The sequence below is a fragment of the Raphanus sativus genome, chromosome 3 (assembly GCF_000801105.2).
Source record: "Raphanus sativus cultivar WK10039 chromosome 3, ASM80110v3, whole genome shotgun sequence".
In the NCBI taxonomy this organism is placed as follows: domain Eukaryota; kingdom Viridiplantae; phylum Streptophyta; class Magnoliopsida; order Brassicales; family Brassicaceae; genus Raphanus; species Raphanus sativus.
The window spans coordinates 2,457,756-2,473,007 of NC_079513.1; the positions used below are offsets into that span (position 1 = coordinate 2,457,756).

Below are 15,252 nucleotides of genomic sequence, written 5' to 3' on the forward strand. Positions count from 1 at the left end.
ATATTTTTAGTGACTCTTAAATATATATACTATTTTTAATTCATTCTAAGCATAATATATCTTAAATTATACATAATATTCCTCAAATATATTTATATATCTAAGACAACAACCAACGTAAAATAAGAAAATTAATCATGATTTATTAACAATAAAAAATAACTAAATCGATTCAGAGAAATATATTAGTTGATTTCAGAGAAATTATGCAATCCAATATACCCAAATGATAACTAAATCGATTGTAAAAATAATAAAACCGAATAGATATAACATGTTTAAAATCATTTGTCTAATTAAAATAGTATACTATTATTAGTATAAATTATGCATATGAATTAAAATCAATTTGAAGTTAAAATTAAATATACAATAATAATATAAATATTTATACATGTGCACGAGCACGGAAAAATCACCTAGTTTTTGATATAAATAACAATAATATTTTAAAGTACACACAAAACTTCCTTGATATCACAATTTCATCAAACAGTTGTTCTATTACTCAACTACTCAAACTTGTGGTATGGAGAACATATCTGAAAATACCAACCAATATAGTATAAATTTAAATGATTTGATTACACCTTTATATTTGGAAATTCCAAATATTTATAAATATATTCCTAACAGTATATTGTTATATTTAGGCCTGGGCGTTCGAGTATTCGTTGGCGTTTGGGTCGGGTTTTTCGGGTTTTCGGGGTTTCGGATTTACGCTCCTAGGTCATATACTAAAATTTTATAAATTCTAGTCAGGTTCGAATAATATTACTTCAGGTTCGGTTCAAAATTATATTGCATCCTAAAACCCATAAAGTAATCATATATCGTTTGGATTAGAGTTATATCGGTTTGGTTCGGATATAACCGAAGTAAAAGACAAAATTTTTGAACCAAAACATAAAAAACATTTAAATTAAATAAAAATTAATTTATCACACATAAAATTTATAAAATAACAATAAAATATTAAATCAAACATCTAAACAAACATCATTTATAAAAAATATGTATTGTCTTATAGATAGTAAACTTTTTATTTCAATGAACAAATTATAAAATACTTATTTACAACTAATTGTGTTGTTAAAGCATTTATTAAAATTTTAATATTTATTATGATATTTAATTTAATAATTGAAAAACTTATATATTTCAAAATATTTATATTGACTATTAACTTCGGATTTTTCGGGTTACCCGTTCGGGTTCGGTTAATAACACTTCGGTTACGGATTTTTTTGTACCACTCTAGAAGATCCGTTTAGTATTTTTATATTTCGGGTCGGATAACGGGTCTGATTTTTCGATTCGGATTCGGTTCGGATTTCGGGTTTCAGATTTTATACCCATACCTAGGTATATTCAAAAAGATCTACTAAATTGCTAATATCTAAATGAGAAACACCGCTAACAATATATTATTCCTTTTATATCTAAATGAAAATATGTATATATCCCAATCGAGATTACAGAACTTTAAATTGAATTAGGCAAAACATGTAGCTAAACCGGAACCAAATTGAACCAAAATTATATCGGATATTATCATGTTCCTAACTTTGTTATCTGAACCGAACCAAAAATCGAAATAACCGAACCATATTTCATAATTACCTGAACTAATCTTATATCTTTAGTATATAAAAGCAAAAATAAAATTAAATCGAACTAAACAGAACCGATATCTGAAATGCCTGTCTTGCTACGACTATAACTTCAACTGAAACCATAAAATATCCGGTTTAGTTTTAAAAAAAATATAATTTCTGGGTTAGCTATTTTATTTGATATTTGTTCAGTTGAATTTTGCAAATTTGGTTCACAATTAGACAAAGAAGAAATTGGAAGATGAAACATAAACTTCTTCTTCACGCCATTAGCAAATAGCTTCTGGACCGTTGGATCTATGACATTCAGATTTTGGAAGTTGGGTAGAACTAAATACGCAGTTAATTAAAAGTTAAAACACCATTATTTTCTTTTATTCTAAATGGTCGACTGCTTTTGTGAAACACAATTCATTATTCTTAACTTGATTTACATTCCCAAAAAGTAATTTTTTGGTCGAAGAAAACTAATTTTTTTAACATTTACATATCATTCTTTTCAAAGAAAATGAGAACAGATTAATTGACACAACTTAAAGCCGTAATTGATTTTCTGTAGTCTATGGAATCTGAAAGAGGTTTGATAAAATCTTGGAAGATGCACCGCTCAAGTGACCTAGGGCTCCTTCCTACTATAAGATGAAACGGTGTCACTGAAGAAGTTGTTTTTTGAAACAAGAATTACGTGGCGATTTTCAGGTATTTTGTAAATAGTTAGTTCATGAATAAGCTTTCATTATTGTGAGATTCAAAACAAATTAAAAGGATCAAATATAGTTGTAGATATAAAAGTTTAGCATATGCTAACAAGTTTATTTTTGGTATTAAAGTTTATGAATTTTAACTTGGTTTTCAACTGTGAATGATACTTTATTTAATGAACACACTTCTTAAATATAAAAATAAGCCAATATAATAATTGAATATAATTATGTCATTTTTGGTTCATATAATACTTTTATTCTAATAATTGAAAATAAAACAATCTAATAATTGATTATAATTTTTTTTGGTGTGTTTATAATAAAATTTAATGGAAGTGCAAAAAAAAATATTTTACTAATTATAAAATTATTTTATACATTATTTTATAAAAACAATATTTGCATTTATTAGTAATTTTTTGTCAAATTTGCTCTCAATTGATTTTGTTATAATAAAAATATAAGTTAAATTTATTTGTTATTGATATACTTTTGAATCATTAAGTTTTTCTAGTTATATATTTTATTAATTAATTAAATAATCAAATAAATTATATTATGTAGTTAATGAAATGATCTTATTGTGATTTTTATAGTAGATATTTTTAGTGACTCTATTTTAGTAGAATATAGATATATCATTGCGATTGTTTTTTTTCAAGAAAAATACTTTTTTTTTCTTGAGGCAACTTACTTTTTGTTATACTTATAATAAAGCTACAAAACTTTAGTGTGTAACATATGATTTGGACTGTAAGAGCAATTCCAATAGAGTTTTTTATATAAAATTTTAAAATAAATATTAGTAGTATTTAATTATGAGTCTTTATAACTATGGAATATCTAATCGAAAATATCTAAAAGAAGATATTATCTATTTGGTTTACCGTAATTTTAAGATATTTATAATTAACTATTAATATATGTATATATATATATGTATATTTTGAAACTTCTTGTTACAATTCCCCATTAAATGTTGTTATCTACATAGTAGCTTTTAAGTGGATATCTATAATATTATTTAATAAGTTAGTTTCCTATGACCTCATCAACTCATTAGACAAGACATAGAATGTAAATCTTCTCAATGCATACATACATCCAGACGATGTTAAAATTATCAGAGGTATGACATTGAGCCGAACTCAACGGCCTGACTCATATGACAGGGTGTTTATAGAATCTGGAAACTATTCGGTTAAATCAGGATTTCGAACGGAAACAATGTATCCTGATAAGGGTCCAAGGATAACACCTTTTGAACCAAATATAAAACCTCTATTGGCCTTTGCATGGAAACTAAAGTGCTCACCAAAATTGCGGTATTTTATTTGGCAAATACTATCAGGTACATTACCAGTGTTCAAAAATTTAAAGACACGGGGTATTGAATGTGATCTTCGGTGTAATATATGTGGAGCTGAGAAAGAAACAGCGCATCATGTTCTTTTTGAATGTCCACCAGCTTTACAAATTTGGGTTTTATCAAGGATCTCATCTTCACCTGGAATTTTTTCCCTCAACATCAGTCTTCACAAGTTTGGATTATCTATTCTGGAAGATACCGAAAGAAGTGGATTCGAATTATTTTTCTTGGATTATTTGGTATATTTGGAAAAATAGAAATGACAAGATTTACACAAATAGAAATAGGAATCCGCAGGAAATACTGCGGATAGCGGATCTTGAAGAAACACTTTGGTCAGAGGCACAGTTATTGATACCAACTCTTCATGGAAATGTTCAGTCATCTACCGATTGGCAAACTTTGGGAGCCACTAGAGTATGCTTTGTCGATGGATTTTGGAAGGAACATGATATATTTACTGGACAGGGATGGTATTGCCGGAAGATAGATTCAGAAGACAAGATGATGGGGGCCATGAATCTCCGACGTAGCCTATCTCCTTTACACGCAGAATGTGAAGCGCTGATTTGGGCAATGGAGTGCATGAAGACCATGCAGTTCTCAGATGTGGTTTTTGTTACGGATTGTTCTCAACTGGTGAAGATGGTGTCCTCACCTGAAGAATGGCCAGCATTCACTACGCATATGGAGAAATTTCGCCGAAGTAAGACTTTCTTCCCTAATTTCACTATTCGACATATTCCAAGGGCACATAACACAATGGCGGACAAGCTTGCTCACGGGGTAAGGAGTTCACCTTCAACTATGTTATATGTTGATTCGATACCTCCGGTTTGGCTTTCAAGACCGATGGAATCACGTTAAAGTAGAATATTGTTGTCAAAAAAAAAAGTTAGTTTCCTATGTGTCGTGTTCACGTTGACTCTCATGATTTGTTGATTACGCTAATACCCTTAATGAACTAAAATGATACATGTAAATACTATTATTGATTTTTTATTGAGTTTCCTTTAAATTGTTTTCAAATAACATATATATATATAAAAAACAATATTTATAAATTTTTAAAAACAAATTTTAAAATTTTAAAACGAAAATATGTTTATATAATATAATTTCAATAAAAAAAATTTCATAAAATAGAAATATTCCATTTAAAAATAACACAAGATATACTTTTGAGGTAATAAAATATTTCTTTATATCTATATTTTCTTATACGCAAAAATATATATTTGTATATAATATTATTTCATATAACAAAATTCACACATATAATCCTTATATTAGAAAAATATTATTTATTTTAAACCTAATTTTAAACAATACAAAAATATATATTTTCAAAGTAACAGATATATTTTTAAATATCTATTTATTATCTTAAATTATTATATAAAATAATTAAGTAACATAGACTGATATATGTTTAATTGACTAAAATTTGTTCATAATTAGTATTCTTGAAATGTTTTATTTATTTTTCATATATTTAGTTGACTACAATATCATTCAATTACAGGAAAAATATATAAATTATGTTTTACTTATATAATTTGATTTCTAAAATACAATCACAAAAAATTTAAACTGCTTATTTTTAAGAGATATTAAAAATAATGTAAAATTAAAAATAAACATCTTTTGATCAAATAATTACAAAATATTTTGAAACAACATAACACTATATACTTTAACGAGGTAGATATATTATATTTTACCATCATTAAAATAATTCTTACTATCAAATTTTATTAATATTAAATTTTATTTTAAATGTTATGTTTTTATGTTTGTGGAAGTTAATATAACCATAATCAAAATACCAAATAAAATCTGAATTCTTATTTTTAGGATTAGTTAAAATAAATTTCAGCTTACCATTTAATAAATCTAAGGTATAAAATTATTTAGAAATTATAAAATATTTCAATTATTGTAAATATTGATATGTGCTCATGAGCTTTCAAAAATGTATTGACAAATATTATAAAAATACATGCACATTTAAATTAATCCAACTTATATCTAAAATCATACATTTAACTACAATAAGAATATGTGATTTTATAATAATAATTTATTTTATAAATGTAAATTACAGGATGACTCAACACATATTAAAAATGAAAATAAAATATTAACCATCTTTTACAATTTAGTTATTTCGTTAAGTTTATATATGTGAATGGGACTATAAAAATATTATAATTATATTAATTTATGTAATTTGGAATCAAACACTTTAGTTTATTTTTTAATTCATTCTAAGCATAATACATCTAAAATTATACATAATATTCTTCAAATATATTTAAATATCTAAGACAACAACCAACGTAAAATAAGAAAATTAATCATATTTATTTACAATAAAAAATAACTAAATCGATTCAGAGAAATATATTAGTTGAATTCAGAGAAATTGATGCAATCTAATATACCCAAATGATAACTAAATCGATTGTAAAAATAATAAAACTGACTAGATATAACATGTTTAAAATCATTTGTCTAATTAAAATAGTATAATATTATTAGTATAAGTTATGCATACAAATTATAAATCAATTTATAGTTAAAATTAAATATACAATAATAATATAAATATTTATACTTTTGCACGAGCACGGAAAAATCACCTAGTTTTTAATAAAAATAACAATAATATTTTAAAAATACACACAAAACTTCCTTCATATCACCTTTTCATGAGACAGTTGTTCTGTTACTCAAACTTGTGGTATTTAGAACATATCTGAAAATACCAACCAATATAGTATAAATTTAAATGATTTGATTACACTATTATATTTGGAACTTCCAAATATTTATAAATAAATTCCTAACAGTATATTGGTATATTTAGGTCTGTGCGTTCGGGTACCCGTTGGCGTACGAGTCGGGTTTTAAGGGTTTTCGGATTTACGCTCTTAGGTCCTATACTAAAATTTTATAAATACGGGTCGGGTTCGAATAATAACACTTCGGGGTCGGTTCAAAATTGTATTGCGTTCTAAAACCCATAAAGTAATCATATATCGTTCGGATTCGGGTTATACCGGTTCGTTTCGGATATAACCGAAGTAAAAGACAAAAATTTTGAACCAAAACAGAAAAAATATCTAAATTAAATAAAAATTAATTTATCACATATAAAATTGATAAAATAACAATAAAATATTAAATCAAACATGAAAACAAACATCATCTATAAAAAAATATGTATTGCCTTATAGATACTAAACTTTTTATTTCAATGAAAAAATTATAAAATACTTATTTATAACTAATTGCGTACTTAAAGCATTTATTAAAATTTTAATAATTATTATTATATTCAATTTAATAATTAAAATACTTTTATATATTTCAAAATATTTATATTGACTATTAACTACGGATTTTTCGGGTTACCCAATCGGTTAATAACACTTCGGGTACGAATTTTTTTGTACCACTCTAGAAGATCCGTTCGGTATTTTTATATTTCGGGTCACATAACGGGTCTGGTTTTTCGGTTTGGATTCCGTTCGGATTTTTGGTTTCGAATTTTATGCCTAGGCCTAGGTATATTCAAAAAGATCTACTAAATTGCTCATATCTAAATGAGAAACACCGCTAACAATATATTATTTCTTTTATATCTAAATGAAAATATGTATATATCCCAATCTAGATTACATACCTTTAAACTGAATTAGGCAAAAAATGTAGCCGAACGGGAACCAAATTGGACCAAAATTATATCAGATATTATCATGTTCCTACCTTTATTATCTTAACCGAACATAAAATCGAAATAACCAAACCATATTTCATAACTACCTGAACTAATAATTTTATATCTTTAGAACATAAAAGCAAAAACAAAATTAAATCGACCTAAACAGAACCGATATCCGAAATGCCTATGTCTTGCTAAGATTTTAAATTCAACTGAAACGATAAAATATCCGGTTTAGTTCTAATAAAATTATAATTTCTGATATTTGTTCGGTTGAATTTTGCAAATGTTGGTTCACAATTAGACAAAGAAGAAATTGGAAGATGAAACATAAACTTCTTCTTCACGCCATTAGCAAATAGCTTCTGGACCGTTGGATCTATGACGTTCAAATTTTGGAAGTTGGGTAGAATTAAATACGCAGTTAATCTATTCTATTAATTCTCCAGCATGTACCTATTGATATTTGTTGTGTCCAACTTAAAATATAACTGCATTTAAATTAACCACTTCAACTAGCAACAAATTTTATGCAACCGTAATATTCCTTCTTTTTTAGAAGTAACCGTAATGTGCCTTTGATATTTTCATGATAAATAACTACCGTACGTGAGAGGTATAACTAACTACTGTAACGTGCCTTTGATATTTCATGAAGTATATATTATCATACTATTAAAAATTGAGAGGTACTTATGTGATTATATAGACTTTATGTAATATTCTTTTGATGATGATTTCCACATACAAATCATTAATAGAAATAACTATACAACCCAGATACAAACCCACTTTTAATAATTTTTGTTAGTTTTAGACAAAAATAAATATTATTTATTAGCTTGATAATATTTTTGTCATCTTTAGCTTTATAACATATAATTATAAATATCTTTTATTGTCATGATAAATAACTATCAACAGCCCATGAATAAAAATCATAGCAAATATATAACTTAATAATATATAGCTTTCAAAACAGATTAAAATTTGACCAAATACAATAAAAGTTCATGAATCAATTAAGATAAATAATAAATATAAATAGCTGTTTTATAAGAAAATTAGATTATTTAATCCATGTGTTCTATTAATTTAGGAACATGATCTGTTGTTATTATTATGGAAGTATTATTCATAAAAATATATTTTACGGGTTTTAGTTTAACGGATTTTAAATAGGTTATTCGATTAAAAATATTTATTAAATGTGATTTTTATTTAAAGTTAGTGAAGACTATATTAATCTATTTACATATATATATATATATATATTTAACAAAATATATTTTTAAAAAATTTAAACACTTTTCAAACAAAATTGTTCTGTTTTCGATGCAGGTTGAATTTGATATTGGGTTTCGGATATAATACTTTAAAAATCGCTTGAATGTATATGCCAGATGTAATAGATTATAATACTTTGATTTTTGGGTCGATTCCGAATCATTTTTTTTAGATACGAATATTCTTAAATAATTATGTTAGGTAAATATTAAAAGAATATAATATGTTACAAACTTTAGAAATAAAGTTTAAAAATAATTTCTGAAATATATATGACATAAGTGTATAGTTATGCAACTTGACATATTTAATATAGTTACAAAAATAAATTAAAATATTAACACAAATATGATTACAAAAAATAACAAAAATATAAAAATTAAATTTTTCACAAAAATTAAAACAAAAAATTATAAGAGCGGGTCAAAATATAGTTAAAAGTTAAAACACCATTATTTTCTTTTATTCAAAATGGTCGACTGCTTTTGTCTCTTTGTGAAACACAATTCATTTATTCTTAACTTGATTTACATTCCCAAAAAGTAATTGTTTTGGTCGAAGAAAACTAATTTTTAACATATTTACATATCATTCTTTTCAAAGAAAATGAGAACAGATTAATTGACACAACTTAAAGCCGTAATTGATTTTCTCTAGTCTATGGAATCTGAAAGAGGTTTGATAAAATCTTGGAAGTTGCACCACTCAAGTGACCTAGGGCTCCTTCCTACTATAAGATGAAACGGTGTCATTGAAGAAGTTGTTTCTTGAAACAAGAATTACGTGGCGATTTTCAGGTATTTTGTAAATAGTTAGTTCATGAATAAACAAGAAGTTGTTTCTTTGTGTGTTACTTAAACGAAATGGTGTCAGTGTCGAAGAAAATAAAGAGTGGTAGTTTGGACTCTGCGTTGTTTGCTCATGAATCATGACTAGTTTGTTTAGAATTTCACATCCATTTTGTTCCTGCAGATTTGTGATGGATAGGATAAGTCAGCTACCTGAACATCTTCTTTTGAAGATTTTGTCGTTGCTGCCTAGTACCAAAGATGTTGTGGCCACAATGGTTTTGTCCAAACGGTGGCAGTTTCTATGGACGCTTGTGCCAAGACTAATATACGATGATGGCAATAATAACATCACGAAAGAAAGTTTCTCGAGGTTTGTAGACAGATCTTTGCTTTTGCACGTGGCGCCAGTTCTAGAATCTTTACAGATCAAGCTTGGTGAAAAGTCTAGTGATGTTGATATTGGAGTATGGGCTAGAACTATAGCTAGACGCCATGTCCGTGACCTGGTCATTGAGATCGATAGAACTTCTTGTACAACTCCAGCCATCCTTCCAAAGAGTTTGTACACGGTATCCGGAATGCTTGTGACGTTGAAACTTAAAAGCATGGTTCTTGTTGATGATGTTGCTTCACCGGTGTCTTTCTCATCTCTCAAGATATTGAGTCTTGATAACATCAAATACCCAGGTGGTGATGAATCTGTCAACAGGCTTTTAACTAATTGTCCTGTTCTTGAAGACTTGTTTGTGGATCGATGTCCTGATGGTGATAACGTTACCGTTTTCACCGTTAGAGTGCCTTCTCTAAAGATATTAACTATGTGTAACAAACAAAAAACTAGCGATGATGCAGAAAGGGTTGTGATAGATACTCCTTCTTTGGAGACGTTGACTTTCGATGATTTTACTGGCTGTGTCTTTGAGACTGAAATGCCTAACATTTTAAAGGCAGATATTGACATTATGAATAATCACTCTGAGAAGATTCTGTGTTCTATCACTCCAGTCAAGGATCTCCTTTTATGTTTATATTCCTCAAAGGTATAATTTTATTCGTCTCTTTTTTTTTTTTTTTGATCATTCTGGCATATGTACTCTTGTTCTATTTTCATAACCAGTCATGTAATAATGACTAAATCCACATGGAAATTACTTTGCAGGATACATATTCTGGTGGCTGTGCCTTCCACCGTCTGGTAGATTTTACACTATGCAGATGTGACAAGCAGTGGTTGAACCTACTCATGTGTGTGCTTAGAGGTTCACCTAAATTACGAGGTCTCAAACTTGATCAGGTATATGCATATTTCAACCCAATTCATTTTGTGTCTGTGAGCACTTCAATTCACATGCATCTCTTGTACTTTTTATTTCAGTACCATGGCTCTCAGGCTAATCAACCGAGCCCATGTTGGAGTGAACCGAGCTTAGTTCCCGAATGTTTGTTATCGAGTCTTGAAATTCTGGAATGGGCAGATTATGAAGGAACAAAAGAAGAGAAAGAAGTGGTGGAATATATCCTAAGAAACGGTAGCTGTTTGAAAAGGGTGACTATCTCCTCCAAACCCACTGACCCAGAAGAGAAACTTGAGATGATTAAGGAGTTGGCATTGTCGTTCAGGCGTTCACCTGTCTGCCAGCTTGTATTCAACTGAAGCTATAGTCAAGACATGTCAAGTTACATCGTGTTTGGTCTGAATCCTAGATAACCTATTATAACGTTTTATGTTTTCTCTCGCCTGTTTTGAGAGTTTAGGATCTATAACTGCCATTTCCTTTGAAAACTGGAAATTTTAGGCCTTAGACTAGTAGTCTTTCTCCGGCTTAGAGTCAATTAAGCTAATTCGGCTAAGGCATATGCATAGTAAGTGCGAACATGAACATTAGATATAGCGCACTACTTGAATTGATCACTCCTGGGATGATTATTATAGATTCTGTTGTCTCAACAAAAAGCCAATAGACCACCTAATAAAAAGACTAGCAACCGTAATATTCCTTCTTTTTTAGAAGTAACCGTAATGTGCCTTTGATATTTTCATGATAAATAACTACCGTACGTGAGAGGTATAACTAACTACTGTAACGTGCCTTTGATATTTCATGAAGTATATATTATCATACTATTAAAAATTGAGAGGTACTTATGTGATTATATAGACTTTATGTAATATTCTTTTGATGATGATTTCCACATACAAATCATTAATAGAAATAACTATACAACCCAGATACAAACCCACTTTTAATAATTTTTGTTAGTTTTAGACAAAAATAAATATTATTTATTAGCTTGATAATATTTTTGTCATCTTTAGCTTTATAACATATAATTATAAATATCTTTTATTGTCATGATAAATAACTATCAACAGCCCATGAATAAAAATCATAGCAAATATATAACTTAATAATATATAGCTTTCAAAACAGATTAAAATTTGACCAAATACAATAAAAGTTCATGAATCAATTAAGATAAATAATAAATATAAATAGCTGTTTTATAAGAAAATTAGATTATTTAATCCATGTGTTCTATTAATTTAGGAACATGATCTGTTGTTATTATTATGGAAGTATTATTCATAAAAATATATTTTACGGGTTTTAGTTTAACGGATTTTAAATAGGTTATTCGATTAAAAATATTTATTAAATGTGATTTTTATTTAAAGTTAGTGAAGACTATATTAATCTATTTACATATATATATATATATATATATATATTTAACAAAATATATTTTAAAAAAATTTAAACACTTTTCAAACAAAATTGTTCTGTTTTCGATGCAGGTTGAATTTGATATTGGGTTTCGGATATAATACTTTAAAAATCGCTTGAATGTATATGCCAGATGTAATAGATTATAATACTTTGATTTTTGGGTCGATTCCGAATCATTTTTTTTAGATACGAATATTCTTGAATAATTATGTTAGGTAAATATTAAAAGAATATAATATGTTACAAACTTTAGAAATAAAGTTTAAAAATAATTTCTGAAATATATATGACATAAGTGTATAGTTATGCAACTTGACATATTTAATATAGTTACAAAAATAAATTAAAATATTAACACAAATATGATTACAAAAAATAACAAAAATATAAAAAATTTTTCACAAAAATTAAAACAAAAAATTATAAGGGCGGGTCAAAATATAGTTAAAAGTTAAAACACCATTATTTTCTTTTATTCAAAATGGTCGACTGCTTTTGTCTCTTTGTGAAACACAATTCATTTATTCTTAACTTGATTTACATTCCCAAAAAGTAATTGTTTTGGTCGAAGAAAACTAATTTTTAACATATTTACATATCATTCTTTTCAAAGAAAATGAGAACAGATTAATTGACACAACTTAAAGCCGTAATTGATTTTCTCTAGTCTATGGAATCTGAAAGAGGTTTGATAAAATCTTGGAAGTTGCACCACTCAAGTGACCTAGGGCTCCTTCCTACTATAAGATGAAACGGTGTCATTGAAGAAGTTGTTTCTTGAAACAAGAATTACGTGGCGATTTTCAGGTATTTTGTAAATAGTTAGTTCATGAATAAACAAGAAGTTGTTTCTTTGTGTGTTACTTAAACGAAATGGTGTCAGTGTCGAAGAAAATAAAGAGTGGTAGTTTGGACTCTGCGTTGTTTGCTCATGAATCATGACTAGTTTGTTTAGAATTTCACATCCATTTTGTTCCTGCAGATTTGTGATGGATAGGATAAGTCAGCTACCTGAACATCTTCTTTTGAAGATTTTGTCGTTGCTGCCTAGTACCAAAGATGTTGTGGCCACAATGGTTTTGTCCAAACGGTGGCAGTTTCTATGGACGCTTGTGCCAAGACTAATATACGATGATGGCAATAATAACATCACGAAAGAAAGTTTCTCGAGGTTTGTAGACAGATCTTTGCTTTTGCACGTGGCGCCTGTTCTAGAATCTTTACAGCTCAAGCTTGGTGAAAAGTCTAGTGATGTTAATATTGGAGTATGGGCTAGAACTATAGCTAGACGCCATGTCCGTGAGCTGGTCATCGAGATCGATAGAACTTCTTGTACAACTCCAGCCATCATTCCTAAGAGTTTGTACACCTTATCCGGAATGCTTGTGACTTTGAAACTTAAAAGCATGGTTCTTGTTGATGATGTTGCTTCACCGGTGTCTTTCTCATCTCTCAAGATATTGAGTCTTGATAACATCAAATACCCAGGTGGTGATGAATCTGTCAACAGGCTTTTAACTAATTGTCCTGTTCTTGAAGACTTGTTTGTGAACCGATGTCCTGATGGTGATAACGTTACCGTTTTCACCGTTAGAGTGCCTTCTCTAAAGATATTAACTATGTGTAACAAACAAAAAACTAGCAATGATGCAGAAAGGGTTGTGATAGATACTCCTTCTTTGGAGACGTTGACTTTCGATGATTTTACTGGCTGTGTCTTTGAGACTGAAATGCCTAACATTGTAAAGGCAGATATTGACATTATGTATAGTCACTCTGAGAAGATTCTGTGTTCTATCACTCCAGTCAAGGATCTCCTTTTATGTTTATCATCCTCAAAGGTATTTTATTCGTCCCTTTTCTATCATTCTTCCATATTTACTCTTGTTCTCTTTTCATAACCAGTCACTAAATCCACATGGAAAATACTTTGCAGGATACAAATCCTGGTGGGTGTGCCTTCCACCGTCTGGTAGATTTTACACTATGCAGATGTGACAAGCAGTGGTTGAACATACTTATGTGTGTGCTTAGAGGTTCACCTAAATTACGAGGTCTCAAACTTGATCAGGTATATGCATATTTCAACCCAATTCATTTTGTGTCTGTGAGCACTTCAATTCACATGCATCTCTTGTACTTTTTATTTCAGTACCATGGCTCTCAGGCTAATCAACCGAGCCCATGTTGGAGTGAACCGAGCTTAGTTCCCGAATGTTTGTTATCGAGTCTTGAAACTCTCGAATGGGCAGATTATGAAGGAACAAAAGAAGAGAAAGAAGTGGTGGAATATATCTTAAGAAACGGTAGCTGTTTGAAAAGGGTGACTATCTCCTCCAAACCCACTGACCCAGAAGAGAAACTTGAGATGATTAAGGAGTTGGCATTGTCGTTCAGGCGTTCACCTATCTGCCAGCTTGTATTCAACTGAAGCTAAAGTCAGACATGTCAAGTTACATCGTGTTTGGTCTGAATCCTAGATAACCTATTATAACGTTTTATGTTTTCTCTCGCTTGTTTTGAGAGTTTAGGATCTATAACTCCTATTTCCTTTGAAAACTGGAAATTTTAGGCCTTAGACTAGTAGTCTTTCTCCGTCTTAGAGTCAATTAAGCTAATTTGGCTAAGGCATATGCATAGTAAGTGCGAACATGAACATTAGATATAGAGCAGTACTTGAATTGATTACTCCTGGGATGATTATTACAGATTTTGTTGTCTCAACTAAAAGCCAATAGACCACCTAATAAAAAGACTAGCTAGGTAATTGGTATCCAAGTCAGTTAAAATGATGATATTAAAGTTCATTGGAGATCTTTAATTGTGAGATATCCAACAAGTGTTAGTACAAGTTCAATGCGAAGAAACCAACAACTTATTATATTAAAAAAGAAGTAATAGACTTAATTCATGTGTGATTTTTGAATTTGGACCAACTCTTACAAAATTGTTTTATTTAATTTTTATATAATTATTTGACTTATTCTAAAACAAACAAATCAAATATATGTTCCTATATTTACTCT

The 15,252-nt window shown here is 28.6% G+C and overlaps 2 protein-coding genes across 2 annotated transcripts; both read left to right on the plus strand.

Annotated features, from left to right (window-relative positions):
* The first annotated feature begins 9,685 nt into the window (after positions 1 to 9,685).
* LOC130509536 (probable FBD-associated F-box protein At1g32375) lies at positions 9,686 to 11,402 on the plus strand. Its single transcript, XM_057005676.1, has 3 exons — positions 9,686 to 10,537; positions 10,657 to 10,791; positions 10,873 to 11,402. Exons 1-3 carry the CDS (start codon positions 9,686 to 9,688, stop codon positions 11,149 to 11,151), a joined length of 1,266 nt encoding a protein of 421 aa, XP_056861656.1. The 3' UTR covers positions 11,152 to 11,402.
* Positions 11,403 to 13,200: 1,798 nt separating this feature from the next.
* LOC108833873 (probable FBD-associated F-box protein At1g32375) lies at positions 13,201 to 14,891 on the plus strand. Its single transcript, XM_018607269.2, has 3 exons — positions 13,201 to 14,067; positions 14,163 to 14,297; positions 14,379 to 14,891. The coding sequence occupies exons 1-3, from the start codon at positions 13,216 to 13,218 to the stop codon at positions 14,655 to 14,657; spliced, it is 1,266 nt and encodes a 421-aa protein (XP_018462771.2). The 5' UTR covers positions 13,201 to 13,215; the 3' UTR covers positions 14,658 to 14,891.
* The last annotated feature ends 361 nt before the right edge of the window (positions 14,892 to 15,252 follow it).